The following is a 16,505-nucleotide window of genomic DNA, read 5'->3' as shown; positions in this document are numbered from 1 at the left end:
CTTTGAAGTTGCAGTAGGTCAGATTAAACCTAAAACCACAAATCTCACCTTCCTAAATTTGCAGCAGAGTAGATTAAAACTACAAATCTTATCTTTTTGAAGTTGCGATGGAATGTATCAAAGCAACAAGCCGTAGTGGATTGGAATGAAGCTACCTAAAGAAGAATAGCACCAAAGAAGTCAAGACTCGGCAAGACCGGGCAAAATTGGTCTTTTTTGAAAGTCTTTGCTCCATTACCTTTACAGGACAATGAGCAAAGAAGGGCAGCTGTACAAGCCCAATTTAGCCCAGGGCCCATAAACAGAACCAAAACTTAAACCATAGACCAGGCCTAATTAAACTAAACCAAACCAACAAGCCCAAAACCGAAGCCCAAATTTTAGACCTAACTAAACCTAATTACCCTAGCCCAATACAGCCCAAACCTTAACAAAAAAATAAGCCCTAGCCCCCTAACACAAGTGGCGCCGCAACCTACCCTAGCCACTGTCAGAGCCTGACGCCGCCACTGGCCACCATCTCTGTCGTTACCACCCAAGTTGCACCTGCAAAGATTGAAAACGGAAATGACAAGCAGGGATACACAACTATATTTAATATTTTGTAAATGGCTATATAAGCCTTGAAATCTTTGTATTTTTTGGGGAGAAATCAAATAAAAAACAAAGATTCAAACACATAATAGAGATTGAGTACAAGAAGAAGCAAACAGCTAAAAAAACAAAAGGTTCAAAAGTAGGCTAAGGCCTTTTATTTTATTTTTTTCTTTCTTCCGAAATTGCTTATATACATATATATGTTTCTTTATTTTATTTTTTTACTATATATTTATACATATAAAAAAAAGGTTAAAAAAAGAGAAAGAAAAAACTTACCTTCTAATCACAAAAAAGGGCAATTTTTCGATTTCCTCGGCAGTCGACGACGGTGGCCCGCCGGAGCTCTTGCCGGACTTTGAAGGCTTTCAGAGAAAAGAATGAATTTTTTTTTGTTTTTTTGTAAAAGTGGGGCTGAGAATGAAATTTTAGAAAATTTTGGCATTTTATAATAGCGTGAAACGGCGCCGTTTCATGTTAACCATTTAAGTGCCAAAACGACGTCGTTTTGATACGACCCGCGAGCTGACCCGACCCGCCTCAGGATATCCGCGTGTTTTCGTTTGGTAGTCTACTTGCGCATTTAGCCCTTCTGCATTTTTCTGCTTTCAAATTTCGTTTTTTTGTTTCTTAATTTATGCCCAAAAATTTTATTTCGTTTCCAATTTAGTCCCTTTTGAAGCTGCGCGTTTTGGGACAGGAGAATATTGCCTTTTTGGTCCCTTCACTTCTTTTGCACGTTACAATTTGGTCCTTCCCCTTTCTTTTTATTTTGAATTTGCCCCAAACTTTCGTTTTAAGTTAGTCCTTTCTCATTATTTTACTATTTTATTTTCAAATTAATTATTATTATTATTATTATTACTTTTATTAACGTATTATTACTACTACTTTCTATCTATTATTATTAGCTTATTTAAAATATTAATATTATTTTTTTCCATAATTATTATTATATTATTATTCTTCTTAATACATTATTATTATCTTTTCTATCTTATTACTATTATTGCATTGTTACTAATATTATTATCATATTATTAGGCTAATTAATTTTATATTATTACTTCATTATATGTTTCCTTTTGCATTTACTTATATTTTTTACTTACATCATCATCATCACCATCATCATCATCATTATTATTATTATTACTCTTATTAATGTATTGTTATTTTTATTTTATTTTATTATTATTGTTTCATCCTTATTTTATTTTTGTCTTCATTGTTATTGCATTATATATGTTTTTATATATCTTCATGATTATCATTTTCGTCAGTATTATGCCATCACCCATATCAACACCGTAATTCATTTTAAGTTTTATTACAAAATCATGTTGCATTTTACTCATTATATCGAAAATTTCTTTTAAAAATAATAATAAGCGATTCTTCTTCGTATTTCGAGATTCAAAAAGTCAAACCCTAACTTATGAGTGTAACGTCTCCCTACTCGAGACCGTTGCCGGAGTCAAGCAGGAGACATTACAAAACTTATCTTAGCACTTAAACAGTTTTCGTAGTAAATTATCCATCTGCGTCACGGTCGCTAAAAAAATCATATCTCGAGTTACGAAACTCGAAATCTAATTCCGTAAATTTTTCCTGAAACTAGACTCATATATATACTTACTAATTTTTTTCTAGAATTTTTTGTTAGGCCAATTAGTACAGTTTATTAGAAAAAGTCTCCCCCGTTTCAGGGTTCGGGTACTCTGACCCTTGTGTACTACGAATCAAATTTCTTCCTGTACAGAAATCCAATGACTATGCCATTTGTTTCAATTAAAAATAGACTCAATAAGGAATCCATACATATAAAGTTTGAGTCCTAATTATTAATACACAGTTTATGGTGAATTTATAAATTCAAAACAGGGAATCCAGAAATTGCTCTAACCCTATTTCACCAAAACGTAAATATCTCATAAAATACAACTCTTTTACCTATTTTGTTTCTTCCATATAAAAATAGATTCATTAAGCTTCAATTACATATTTTATTCATCATCTAATTCACTTTATACTATTTTTGGTATATTTTCAAAGTTGGACTACTGTTACTGTCCAAATCTGTTTTAGTATAAAATGTTGATAACTAAGTTTATAACATCTTCATTTCTTCTCTCTACAATATTTACCAACACTTCCTCTTATTACTCTTCACTAACATATCAAAACATACCATACTTAAGGTTTTGGTAACATTTACAAAACATACCAAAATATCACTTAACAACTTAGATACTTTCAAAATGACCAAAAGACATCCTAGGTACAATGCCATTATTGCTGAGTCCTTATACTTTCGTACCTAGCCTGCGCACGGAAACAAACTGTACGCTGAGAATACTCTCAGTGGTATTTCTATAAACAATAGCTTAATCAACTTTAAAACATGGTAATTCAAACACATTATTGCTATTATTCAATATCAATCAGTACTTTAATAATCTTTACTTTATTTACCCTTATTAACATAACTCGGACACTAACGGATACACGGATCCAACCCACACTCCGGGATAAGCACATAGTGCTTCATCGGAACAAATCCAGAACTTTAACATTATAGTACACAAAGTACTTCATCGGAACAAATCCAGAACTTTAACAGTAGTCGACACATAGTGTCTCATCGACTCAATGTCGGAATATCCCAATACTTCCAATTCCTATGACATGTCAACTATATCCGACTAGCCCGACACTGTTAATAGGGTATTCAAAATCACATTCATTTCAATATAGTAAAAATACTTACCCCATTCACATTTTCATACAATATAAATATCAAATATAGCAATAATGATTAAGCTCGGTTTATAGAAATACAAACCACTATTTATCGAATTTAATCGATATCTTCGTTCATTTTCTCTTTTCCCTTCTTTGATGACGTATCCGGTGCTACGTTTGCTACTAACAATCATACAATTAAAAATCATCAATATACTAATTCATAAAACACATTTTCACTTTCTATCAAACTTTTACAAAAATTCCAATTTCGTCCTTTTCCATTACTAATCTTTTTTCTTTAACTTAAGCTTCATATTCTCTTTTAATCAACTCATTAACAATTTCTAACTCATAAAATTCATTATAAAACATAAATTTTGAGCTCTATTCAACTTAATCCCTATTTAAACCTAACTTAGAATTCTTTTAATAAATCACTCAATTTTCACTTCTAACTTCAATTTCTATCAATTTAACCCATAAAACCACAATTTATTCAACTAAATCAACATCTAAAAATTTTCTATTTTTCTTCATTTTAACCTCATACATGTAGAACTTTGAATTAGGCATCCATAAACATAAAAATTATAAGAAAATAAGCTAAAACATCTTACCAATCAAGCTTTAGGGCCTTAATCCTCAAATTTTCCTTTTCTATTTCTTTCTTTCTTTCTTTCTTTCTCACGTTTGCTCTCTGTAACTCTTTCTATCTTTCTTTCTTTCTTTCTTTTTAACTTACTCATAAATCTATATTCAATATAATAATATTAATAATATAATATTATTCTAATAAAATAACTTAATCTATAAGAAAAACTACTTTAACACATTTAATATCTTTACCAACTATTACACATATTACATCATACATTCACACACATGGCACTTAGGGTCTAATTGCTAGATTAGTCCCTTTACTAATCTTTAATCTATAATTAAACTTTTATACCATATGCAATTTAGTCCTTTAAACTAAATTCAAGCTACTTCATTTAATTAAACACTAAATAACCATTCAACTATAATTCATAAATATTTCTAATAAATATTCATGAATTAATTTCACGGAAACAGTGCTCAAGACTCAATTTCCGATACTATAACTTTCGGTTCATTACAATGAGGATTTGACTTTCTCAATAAATTCGAATAATGAACGTTTTAAAAACATTTTTAAATATTCTCGGGAATTAAGAAAAAATCGTATTCTAACTTACGAGATATGATTTCTTCCTAAAATCGAGATAATCGAACATTTTTCAAAATAAAATTTTTTTGGCGTTCATTCTCATTTCGAGGATTTAAGGCATTATGTCCTAACTTACGGGATGTAATCATTTTTCTCGGTTAACGTGAAATATGCCCTTTTTCTTAAAAAATTTCAATTAAGCAATAATTTAACGATGGATCGTATTTTTCTTTAAAGTTTTCAATTTTCGATACTAAGACACTAATTAATCAACTAGGTACCAATTTTGGGCGTTACGAGGGTGCTAATCTTTCCTCGTGCATAACCGACTCCCGAACCCGTCTTTTTGGATTTTGTAGACCAAAAATCATCGTTTTAATAAATTTAATTTTTTGTTAAAACGACTGAATTACCAGGTGATCCGATCACACCTAAAAAAGGTTGGTGGCGACTCTCGTTTTTTCGTTTTCAAAACCAAGTCGACTCTTTTTTTTTCAAAAAAATGGTTTCGACATACGGTATAGACGCTTATGACTTCCCCCTCTATGCCTTGCTGTAATGATTCCTCTGGCATTACGACCTTTACCACAACGATGCTGTCCATAGATCAAATTATTTCGTAGATTGGATTTCACTTGACTGTCTACGGCTCTATTGCGTGTGCCCGGAGTAGAAGTTTTGTATAAATGTATCGCCGTGCTATTAAGTATTTTGATTTAAGTTCTTTTCATTCTAAGAGGTGGAATAGAATAACCCGGTTGAAGCGTAATGATCATACGTCTGTAATGCATTGTATGTCCCATAATAGGTCCCATTCTTCTACCCTTTCCGAGGAGTCGATGACTATTCATAACTATTATCTTGACACCAAAGAAGAGTTCAACCCAATGCTTTATTTCTGTCCTAGTTGATCCTGATTCGGCATTAGAAGTATAATGACAAATTTTTGAACTGATAGGTACTTTTATAGTTTATAAAAATTTAAATTAATAATAAAATTACACTTTAATCCTTTAAAAATAATAAAAAATTAATTTAAATTTTTAAAAATTATGAAAATATAAACTATTAAAATAACAAATTACATCTTTACTGTAAAAAATATAATTTAATTCCAAACTTCACGTATAAATACAGAAGCACAAGATAACTTCAAGTTTAAGTTCAAATTCCTTTTTTTTTCCTTGTTAATTGTTATAAAATATAATTTTAATTATCATCAAATATAAATGAGCTTTAAATTATCAAATATGAAAAATAAATGTATTAAGTTAGATTGAATTAAAAGTTTTGGGTTAAAAGTTTAGAAAGGACGTATAATTAGAATCAATACAGAAGAGGTCCAAATCCTCTCATCATAAGAGAAAAGGGTGACATTCCTAGGATTATTTACTAGAGTGTGTCGCCCACCCCATTCTACTTAGATTAAAATATTATTTTATATTAAATAAATATTATTTGTGTTTTATTAATTCAACCAGAATTTTCTTATTTCTCTCTATAAATAGATGACATTGGTAGAGCTATTCACATAAGTTACAAATAAGTTAAAAAAATTATTATTCTGTGGTGAGAATTCATTTTCTTAGAATACGTTTTATTTTTTGGAAATTACAATTTACCGATTTCTATTAAGATAGAATTACTTTCTTACTGAGAGTAATAAATTGTTTATGGTTTTGTGTTTGGTTCGTGATTATTCGAACTCACACTCGAAATAATTTGTAATTCGAGATTAACGAAGAAAGTTGTTCAGTTGAAAGCTGAAAATATTTAAGATCCATTTTGCACAAAACACATTTTTCTAAAAAAAAATTATTACTATAAATATCCCTAACCAATTAAAAAAAAATCCTTTGCAGCGTTTTCAAGGCAAGAGTATTAAAACTTAAAATCAAAGCCCAATTCATAGGTGATGAAAAAAAGTAAAGCATTCAAAGCAATACATGGTCTGGGAGGGAAAGAAAGACTTGCGTATCCAATGGACATAGTGTGGTTAAGTGAAGCATCAATAAATGCAGTTAAGAATGTACAATCCGATATGCACTGTAATACAAAAGAAAGACATTAGGAAATCTGTGAATCACAAATCTAAAAATTACTTGACAAAATGGACTCATTTTGTTTTATTCAAAACTTCATATCGCATTTGGAGTCATATGTAGAACAATTTACAATTTCAATATTTAGTTTGCCAAAATAAAGTAAACTTTAATTCTCTAATTCAGGCCTATTATTCTTTTCTTCGGAAATAAAAGGCACCTAACAATTTCATATTACGATAAGAACTCACACAAAAAGATACTAAACTTCATTGAGTCTTAAAACAACAAAAGCTACTTTAGCATCCAAAATATGATGTAAAGGTAAAGGAAAACCCAAGTTTTGGCTGTGAGAGTATGAAGTGTGAACTTCAAATTGCTAATTGAAAAGATAATCCTTACCATATGATTAAAAGTTAAAACATAATTTGGACCAATTGAAGAAAAAAAAAAGTACTAACATAGAGAGCAAAAGATCTAAGATATTGTCAATAAACTAAATAAACACTGCTTTAAAAACATTGAAAAATTTTGAAGCATACCCAAGAAAAAATACGCATTTGCCAGTCAGTTGTCAATGTTTCTAGTCCTTTGTCAAGAGTACAAGTTGAGGAAGTATGGTAAGTGGTAACAGCTTCTAGATATAAGGGAAAAAGTCCACATTACCTGGAACCCATTTTCCACAAAATCAAAACATAATTGGAAAAGGAAAAAAGTTGAACAACAATTACCTCCTTGAAGGTGAATTTCTCATGAACGAGAAGTGCCAACAATAGGCAAGGCAATGACGGAAAGTGTCATGGTCTTTATCATAAGACCTATGAACAATCTTATGGAAACGCATGTACCAAACAATCGAAAAGGAGCTTACCAAACATATTAACTTCATCAGTGAAAATGTCCAAGTAATAGCTACCAAAAATGATGGCGTAAATATCTTGAGTCTTCAAAGAAATACCTGGTGCTAATTAAGCAAAATTATTTTTTTAAAATAATAAAATAAAAAAAGTTTTTACATAGAAGAATGAATTTCCTCGTATAGTTGTCTAAATTCAAATGCATCTAGATCTATCCAGATTCATTGTAGACATATTTTTTAGTTCTCTTATACACTCTTTTTATAAATTTATATATTTTTACTATGTTTATATTTTATATATTTTTAAAAATAATAGTAACCTAAAACTAATATTTTATAAAAAATAAAAAATATAAACTTACTAAAAAATTTATCTGGAATAAATCTAGACAAATTGATGTACTTGAACAACCATTTCTCTAGGTTCATTCTTGATGTGAAGAAATATATTTTTATAAATTTTTAAATTTTAAAATATTTTTTAATTTATGTTCACTGCGTGGTATGTTGAGAGATTGCCACATGTAACCATTAGATTAATTATTAGTGTCACGTTAGCACAAATTAACGTTACAATTACAAAAAAGAGTAAATTATAATAACAGCCACTCAACTTTGATACAGTTGACAAAACAATCATTCTGATTTCAATTTAGCCACTCAACTTCCGAAAAATAACAAATCAATCACTAACGTATCGAAAAGGGACAAATCAGTCACCGATTAACATTTTCTGTCACAAGCTTAATGGGACAGCTGACGTGGCTAATTAACTAGCTGATATGGCCAGTTAACTTGCCACGTTGGACAAGGCAAAGTTGAGTGTCAGTTTTTTTTAGTCCTTCCTTTTTCGTTTTTAAATAAATGACCCAATATTTTTACTTTTTGCGCAAATGACCCAATATGTTTGTACTTCTTCTTCTCCACTCCAACAATCTTTGTTTTAAAAAAGGTGATTTGCTTCACTCTACCATCAATCTCTTTTGTCTCCTTCTCTACCTTCCAATCGCTCCCCATCTAGGTCTGAAACGTAAGAAAAGAATTCAGAACATGAGACAAATGGGGTAGCATCTGAATGCTTTGGATCAAGTAGAGTTGGGACCAATGAGGACATTACTATATGGGGCTATTGTTGTTGCCGAAGTTGCTACTTACCCATTTGAGGTTGTGAGAAGATAGTTGCAATTGCAAGTCCAAGCAAGCAAAATAGGTGCACTAGCAACTGGTTTGAAGATTGTTGAGCAAGAAGGAATTCCCGCTATCTATGTTGGGCTAATTCCTAGCTTTCTACAAGTAAGTGAATAAGCTTTTAATAAAGTCTCTTGAATTGTTTTTGAAAAGCTTTATGCTAATTATTGCTCTATAAATGCGGACATGGGATTAAACATCTTTGAATACTTTCAAATTATTTGAAACTATTGATAAGGAGGATTCAAATATTTGTCACCATCTTTGGCCAAAAAGACAAAAAGACCTCCCACGTCAGTTTATTGAAATGTGCTTGTATTGCATTCAAATGAGCGCATTCTCAACTTAAAAAGAATTCTCTAGTAGTCAATATTGGCATTTGTAGAGGGTTCTTTTCGTTAAATGAGGAAACGTTTCAAATCAATAAAGCAGAGGGTTATAAAGAAGATGATGGAGAGGAAAATCGAAGTAGTTTAGAAAATAAGGTTGAAGTTTGCCCCACCTCCATCGCGGCAATTCACAGCCTTATGCTACTACTGAACCATTCTAGAATTTTTCTCTTCTTCTCTATTTCTTCTTTTTCTTTTACTACCCAGCCCAGCTAGGGTTTTAAATTGGGGCCGTTTACACAGTAGGATGACAGGTCATCTTTTTGTTATGTCTGTAACGGAAAATGGTTTAAATGAATAATTTATTATTTTTCAAAAATTAAGTGACTGAATTAAAATCAAAGTGATAGTTTTACCAAATAGTTTTACCAATAGCATCAAGATTGAATGACTGTTAATTTAATTGACCCTTAAAAAATACCAACCTAAATAATATAATACAAATTTAAATATTAACTAAATAAAAAAATTAAATACCAACTAAATACTTCTATTAAATTATATATTAACCATTTTCTGAACATAAGAAGTGAAGTGAATGTTGTATACTACTAAACTCTTGGGCTACGTATCTTTCACGCCTAGGGAAAAGCAGTCTAGAAAGATGGTCGCTTCACACATTTCTAAAAGTTAAGGTGGTAAACCGAATCTTAAGCACCCTGATTTTATATATTTATTTTGAGCCTTAGATTTCTTACTTACGGTCTTCAATAATTTAATAAAATAAATCCTTTAATATCATATTATGTATGAAATTTATTTTAGTATAACTATGATGTGAATTGAGATTTAGTGTAATTATGTATAATATTTTTAAAATATTTTTTTATGTTGATTTTAAAGTTTATATTAAAGATTTGTGATTATTAATAATATTCTTTTCAAACACGCATTCTTTTTTTAGAATATAATAAATTATATATACATATACATATAAAGAGGGAAAATACTTAGTATATTATCAGTCGAGTTTTAAGACTCTACAAATTGAATTAGGGTTAACAAGTGTTTCATAGAAGTATAATAAAATGTTAAGAAAAAATGACATGTGTCAATATTTTTTAAAATTATTTGTAAAAAAAATATTATCAGTGTATCAAATACTCACTTTAAAAAAATGAGACACATGTTAATTTTTTAACCATGCTTGTGGAGTTAAAAAATACAATACCAAATACTTACCCTTAAAAATAACCATTTACTTAAAAGATACTACTTTATTTTCTAAAATATATTTGCTACACAGTGAGTGCAATTGAGTATAACTAAATTAAGATGAAATTTTTATATGTGGAATTAAATAATTTTTTTATATTTACAATTAAATTAGTTTAAATTATGACAAATCTATTATGTAGATGAAAGAATTATGAAAAAAGAACATATTTATTAAAAAATTATGTAAAAATAAAATGATATTTTAGTTAAAATAATAAAATTGAAAGTTTAAAATCTTTAATACTATAGGTTCAAACCTCATTATACATTGGTTTTTATTAATTTTGTTTAAAAAAAGACAAAAGTACCATAATAATATAATAAAAAATAGAAAAGATAAAATATCCTTATAATAATATAATTTTTAATCATTTTTTAATTGAGTTAAATATTGTTTTGTTTTTTATTTTATGGTTTTTCTAATAATTTATTTGATTGAATTCAACAAAAAAATCAAAACAAAAATTAATGGCCTGATTGGTTCTACCATCTGTTCGATTTTAAAAATCTTAAAATTCAAAATACTCACATTTATAGAAAAAATCAAAAAAAAAATGAGAGAAAAAAAGAAAGGAAATAAAATTGAAGTAAAAAGATTATACATAAAACGAGAAAAATAATACCTTTTATCTGTTTTGTTACATGAAAAATATTAATTATTTATATATTCTTTTTAAAAATAAATTTAATGATTCACAAATAGTTGAACTAATAAAAGTATAAATTTGAAAAAAAATAATTTAAATACCATTTGTTAAAAAAATATTTAAATGTTAAAATGAGAAAAATAGTTTGTTAAGTTTTTTTTTATTTAAACAGTTAGCTAATAATTTGACTATTAACGATACTAAGTAAAAATAATAATTTAAATATCACTTAAGAAAAAAAAATTAAGTTATGAGAAAAGGAATATGCTTAAGTTAATTATTAAATTAAATTAATGGGGTCTAGAAAAATAAAAATATTAATACACGCAGTGCAGACAAGTTTCATAAACTAAACCGTCGTAACTGCCAGCAAAATCCACGCGTCAGGTTATCATATTTCCGATCGTCCGACGTTTGATATATTCATTTCTCTATAAAAAGGAAAATATATTCATTTCTTTACATACTCGCTATTTCTCTCGCTGGAAAGTCGAAGATGTTCTTAACGATGACGTTTCGGTGGTTCCTCGTTTTCTCAGTCTCCATCGCCGTCACCGCTATCGACGACGACCTGATTCCTTCCACTCTCGACGGGCCTTTCGAACCCGTAACCGTCCCCTACGATGTCAGCTTGCGCGGTAACGCTGTCGATTTGCCCGACACCGATCCCCGTGTGCGCCGCTGCGTCGAAGGATTCGAGCCCGAGCAGATTTCTGTCTCTCTCTCCGTCAATTACGACTCTGTTTGGATCTCATGGATCACCGGTTGCTCCTCCGAATCTTATCTATATTATTTATTATTGTGTTTCTGGCTTGTTTGGCTCCCAGTAAAATACCATTTTTTAGATTGCTGACTGTATAAAGTATAGAATCATAATTCATAAATAACAGAGTTAAAATGAAAGTATTTTTTGAGTAGGAATGCATCTGCATGCCACGAACGAAATGAACTCAATTACTTAAGCTTCAAGTACAATATTATATAATTTTCTTACATGAAAGAAATGCTTTACCATGTTTGAACTCCGCTGTTTATTAGCCATTTGTTTTTTTTTCTAACAAATTCTAAGTAAATAAAATGAAATTTAAATACCAAAAGCTATAAGTAAAAGGAGAATCATGAGAATTTTCTTTCTTTTTGATTTTGGAATTGGTTTAATTTATAGGCAAAACTTTTTTTTCTTTTTGGTTGCTACAACACAAATTTGTTTAGCTGCCATAAATTTTCGTTTGATATTTTAAATTTAGCTGCATATCTGCTTTTATCTGTCTCTGTTTCTGTTATTACTAGTCTATTGCTTGATTTTATGTGAGCTAGCTTTTGGAAAGTTTGGCAGGGGAATTCCAAGTTGGTAATAAAATAAAGCCACTGAACCCCAATACTGTTGCAAGTGTGGTTCGTTATGGGAGGTCAAGGGTTCCATTAACTGATGAAGCCAGTGGTTATTCTTTGGTGTACAACCAACTTTATCCCTTTGAAGGTCTCCAGAATTACACTTCTGGAATCATCCACCATGTTCGTCTAACAGGTTTGAGACATAGTGGTTACCTTAGTTTAACTCAGTATCATATGGATTTTAACTTGGAATTCAGTATGCCACTATGCCTGGTTCCACCGGATTTTTTTCTGTTCCAACAATGTGATGATAGTATTTGAAGAGGTCTGCTGATTGGAAAAAAGTTAAAAATTAAATAAGAACCAATAGAGACGAGCTTAATGAAAACTTTTGGCCTTATTCTTGTTTTATTGGATTGGTAAAGTGTTTCTACTTTTGATGGAGGAGTTGTTGGATTCAATTTACAGTTATCATGCAGTTTGCAATAGTAGCAACCAGGTTGGATTTAAATCAAATAGTTATTTTTACCACCAATTTTTATGATATCCACAAATGTTTGAGCTGAAGATAATGCATGAATTCTGCGAAGAAACTAGGATAAGGTTACCTGATGATTGTTGCCAGTTATTAGATGATGGAAAATGATTTTTTTCCAAGTATTTTACTCTTGAAAAAGAAATCATTTCCCAAAAGCCCTTCCCAGACATTTTACTCCCCTATTGTGAGGACTTGTGATTTGAGCCGTTGGATGAGTGTTGTGTGTTCTTTTTTTCCCTTTTAATGTAGGACTGAAACCCAGCACACTCTATTATTATCGATGTGGAGATCCCTCAATATCAGCCATGAGTGATATCTACCATTTCAGGACCATGCCAGTTTCTGGTCCCAGGAGCTATCCAAACAGAATAGCAGTTGTGGGAGATCTTGGACTAACATATAATACAACTGACACTATCCATAATTTGAAAAGCAACAAGCCTGATCTAGTTCTATTAGTTGGTGACGTAAGTTATGCAAACCTTTACCGCACGAATGGTACTGGCTCTGACTGCTATGATTGCTCATTTCCGGAGACTCCAATACATGAGACCTATCAGCCCCGTTGGGATTACTGGGGCAGGTCAGATAATTCACTATTACCTTCTTTTTTGTATTTATTGCCTTTCTTTTTGTCTATTTTTGGTTGTGGCTAGGAGAGGAGTTTGTTGAGTCACCTTATTAAGCCTAAAATCAACCGTGCCAAAAGGCTGAACTTCTGTTAATTGAATGTTCTCTGCAGGTTTATGCAGAGTTTAATTTCTAGAACTCCAATAATGGTGATAGAAGGGAACCATGAAATAGAGGAGCAAGCTGGGAAACAGAGCTTTGTAGCTTACAGTTCGCGATTTGCATTCCCTTCTGAAGAAAGCAAATCTTCATCTCCATTTTACTATTCCTTTAATGCAGGGGGGATACATTTTATCATGCTTGGAGCATATGTTGATTATAGTAAATCAGGTAGTATCTGTCCTTGACTCCTTGTATAATAATTCTACAAAGCTTTTTCGTAATGATATCAAGGATAATAATCTATTACTAATGTAGAGTTTCAAGCATTTTAATCTCTTTGAAATAAAGCAAGCAGTTGGGATTTTCTACTCTGTTATGAGAGTAAACATATCTTAGGAATATGTACCATTTTCTTGCTAATATGAAGAATAAAAATTATAATATTGACTCACGAGTCCCCCCTCCTTATTTTAAATTATTGTGCAAACCTTGTTAAGACCTTTACTTATTTCTTCTGCAGCAAAGCAATACAAGTGGCTTGAGAGAGACTTAGCTAATGTTGATAGATCCATGATACCATGGCTGGTAGCTGCCTGGCACCCACCATGGTACAATACATATACTGCTCATTATAAAGAAGCAGAATGTATGAGGCTGGAAATGGAAGAATTACTGTACAGTTATGGTGTTGATATAGTCTTTAATGGACACGTAAGTCGCGAAAACCAACTTTGGTATTTAGGCAATATGGTATCAAGGTTGAAACAGTAAAAGAACATGAAGAGTTGATGGTCATGGACTAATTTTTAATTTTTAATCAAATCATCTGAATTCACAGATAGAGCCATTAGATTGAATTCACACACACGCGCGCGTGCACACATACATGCATGTATGTATGGGTTTTTTTTCTTTGGGGGTTTGGAGGGGAAATCCTTTCCTCCTAAACATATGTTATCTCTTAGAAATGTCAAACTTACTCCGCTCCAAAATTTACAGGTTCATGCCTATGAGAGGTCCAATCGAGTTTACAATTATACATTAGATCCATGTGGACCAGTACATATCACAGTAGGAGATGGGGGAAACCGTGAAAAAATGGCAATTGAACATGCTGATGAAGCTGCTAACTGTCCAGAGCCATCATCTACCCATGACGAAGATATGGGTGGCTTTTGTGCAACAAACTTCACTAGAGGTCCAGCAGCAGGAAAGTTCTGTTGGGACCAGCAACCTGATTACAGTGCCTTCAGAGAGAGTAGCTTTGGTCATGGGATCTTGGAGGTATTTTTTCTGTGCATCTTTGTCTCTCTGCTTCTGCATGTTCCACAGCCTAAGCATCATAGAACTGTCAAAAATTTCCTATATATATTGAATTTGGATTTTTAACTTGCCACGTACTAATTTGTTTTATTTATAATATTTCCAAAGGCACCTGAGAGACCTTTGATTTAGTATGTGCCACTGTCCACAACATTGTCGTGGTGCCCTTCATCACATCTGCACCTTTTAGCAATAGTTGCATGGAAAATTTGCAGACATCAGCTGAAATATAGAGAGAAAATTTAGATAGATCCAGCAATCAGTCAATGTTTCACCAGATAAACGTACTGAAAAAAAAAAACATTAGTTTGCAAAACAAATAGATTGTGAGTTCAATTTCAGTCTGTTATCATTCAACGAAAGCGTCATATTAGACAACTAGATTCGAAATGCTCCACAACATGTTTAAAAATTCTGACGTGGAGTACTTAATTATTTTTCTGCTTTATTTTTTCTTGATTTAATGGCGAGCCCTTGATTGGCTTTTTCTAACTTCTAAGTGAATTGCAGGTGAAGAATGAGACTTGGGCTCTATGGACATGGTATCGGAACCAGGATTCAAGTGGTAAGGTTGGCGATCAAGTTTACATAGTGAGGCAACCTGAGCTGTGTCTTGGCAGTATCAAACTCCCAAAAAGTTCATTTGCAGACAGTTGAGTGACACTACAAAGGAATTTAATGTTCCCTTGTAGGGCTTTAAGGAAGATCCAGGTATTTTCAAGCATATATAAAATGAGGGAATAATGCTACAGCTATAGTTATATGCGATACAGCTGATGGAATGTAAAAAAAGAGAAATAAGATCATGATAATATTAGTTTTCTCATGCAGAACTAACTTCTCTGAACATCTGGTCCACAAATGGGGACAACTTTGCATCATGAAGTAACTTTCTATTTTATAGCATGAATGAAACAAACCCAAAATTTGGAAAAACAGAAACTGTTTATTGTATCATCAGAATCTAGCCAAGTGATTGCTTGATACTAAGGTCAAAATAGAAGCTGTTTGTTGTATCATCTAAGCTTTCTCTTATGTAGAAACTAAAGTAGCCTCCAGAATTATTAGAAACCATGGCTCAGTAATGCACTCATGGCTTTCTCGGTTGCGAAAATAAGTGTGTTACTTTGGAGTATGGTAGGTAGTATTTTAGAACCTTTGTTGGTCAACAGAGTTGAGCCTCATATGGTTTGTGGTAGGTTGAAATTGATTCTGAGATAGGCTGGTAGAACCTCTGCACACCTCAATAAATATAAGCTAAAGGGCTTTTCCTGAACAGTAGTGTATTTAAGCGTATTGTACCCAACCAAGTATCCTGTCTATAACTTTTATCATTGGTCAGATCAGGTTGGGTTTAAATTGTATCTATGCATGATATTAGTACAAGTTATACTTATTTAAGTTAGGTTCGATTCAAAAGATGAGTCTTAAATTTTGCTTAAGTCCGTCAATATTAGCAAACAATTAATCTAAATCTATTTTAGATTAGGCCATATTATTATTTTTAAAATTTATATTATTTTAAATTTAAGATTTCTTAATTTTATGTCTTTTTCTTATATTATCAGATAACTTAACATATTTTTTAAGACAAGTATTATATATTTAATTTTATTTGATATAAAAATAAAATAAAATATGTATTACAGTGTAGAAAATGGACTAAGTTGGAACCAGATTTTAAAGTTCTAATTGAG

At 31.1% G+C, this 16,505-nt stretch overlaps 1 protein-coding gene across 1 annotated transcript; it reads left to right on the top strand.

Moving 5' to 3' along the window:
* The first annotated feature begins 11,231 nt into the window (after nucleotides 1-11,231).
* LOC107924257 (purple acid phosphatase 15) lies at nucleotides 11,232-15,744 on the top strand. The gene is made up of 7 exons (XM_016854619.2): nucleotides 11,232-11,644; nucleotides 12,217-12,408; nucleotides 13,003-13,336; nucleotides 13,496-13,713; nucleotides 14,006-14,196; nucleotides 14,485-14,769; nucleotides 15,319-15,744. The coding sequence occupies exons 1-7, from the start codon at nucleotides 11,377-11,379 to the stop codon at nucleotides 15,463-15,465; spliced, it is 1,635 nt and encodes a 544-aa protein (XP_016710108.1). The 5' UTR covers nucleotides 11,232-11,376; the 3' UTR covers nucleotides 15,466-15,744.
* Nucleotides 15,745-16,505: the final 761 nt, after the last annotated feature.

Source organism: Gossypium hirsutum, chromosome A11 (assembly GCF_007990345.1).
Source record: "Gossypium hirsutum isolate 1008001.06 chromosome A11, Gossypium_hirsutum_v2.1, whole genome shotgun sequence".
NCBI lineage: Eukaryota > Viridiplantae > Streptophyta > Magnoliopsida > Malvales > Malvaceae > Gossypium > Gossypium hirsutum.
This window is presented reverse-complemented; position numbering and strand designations above follow the sequence as displayed.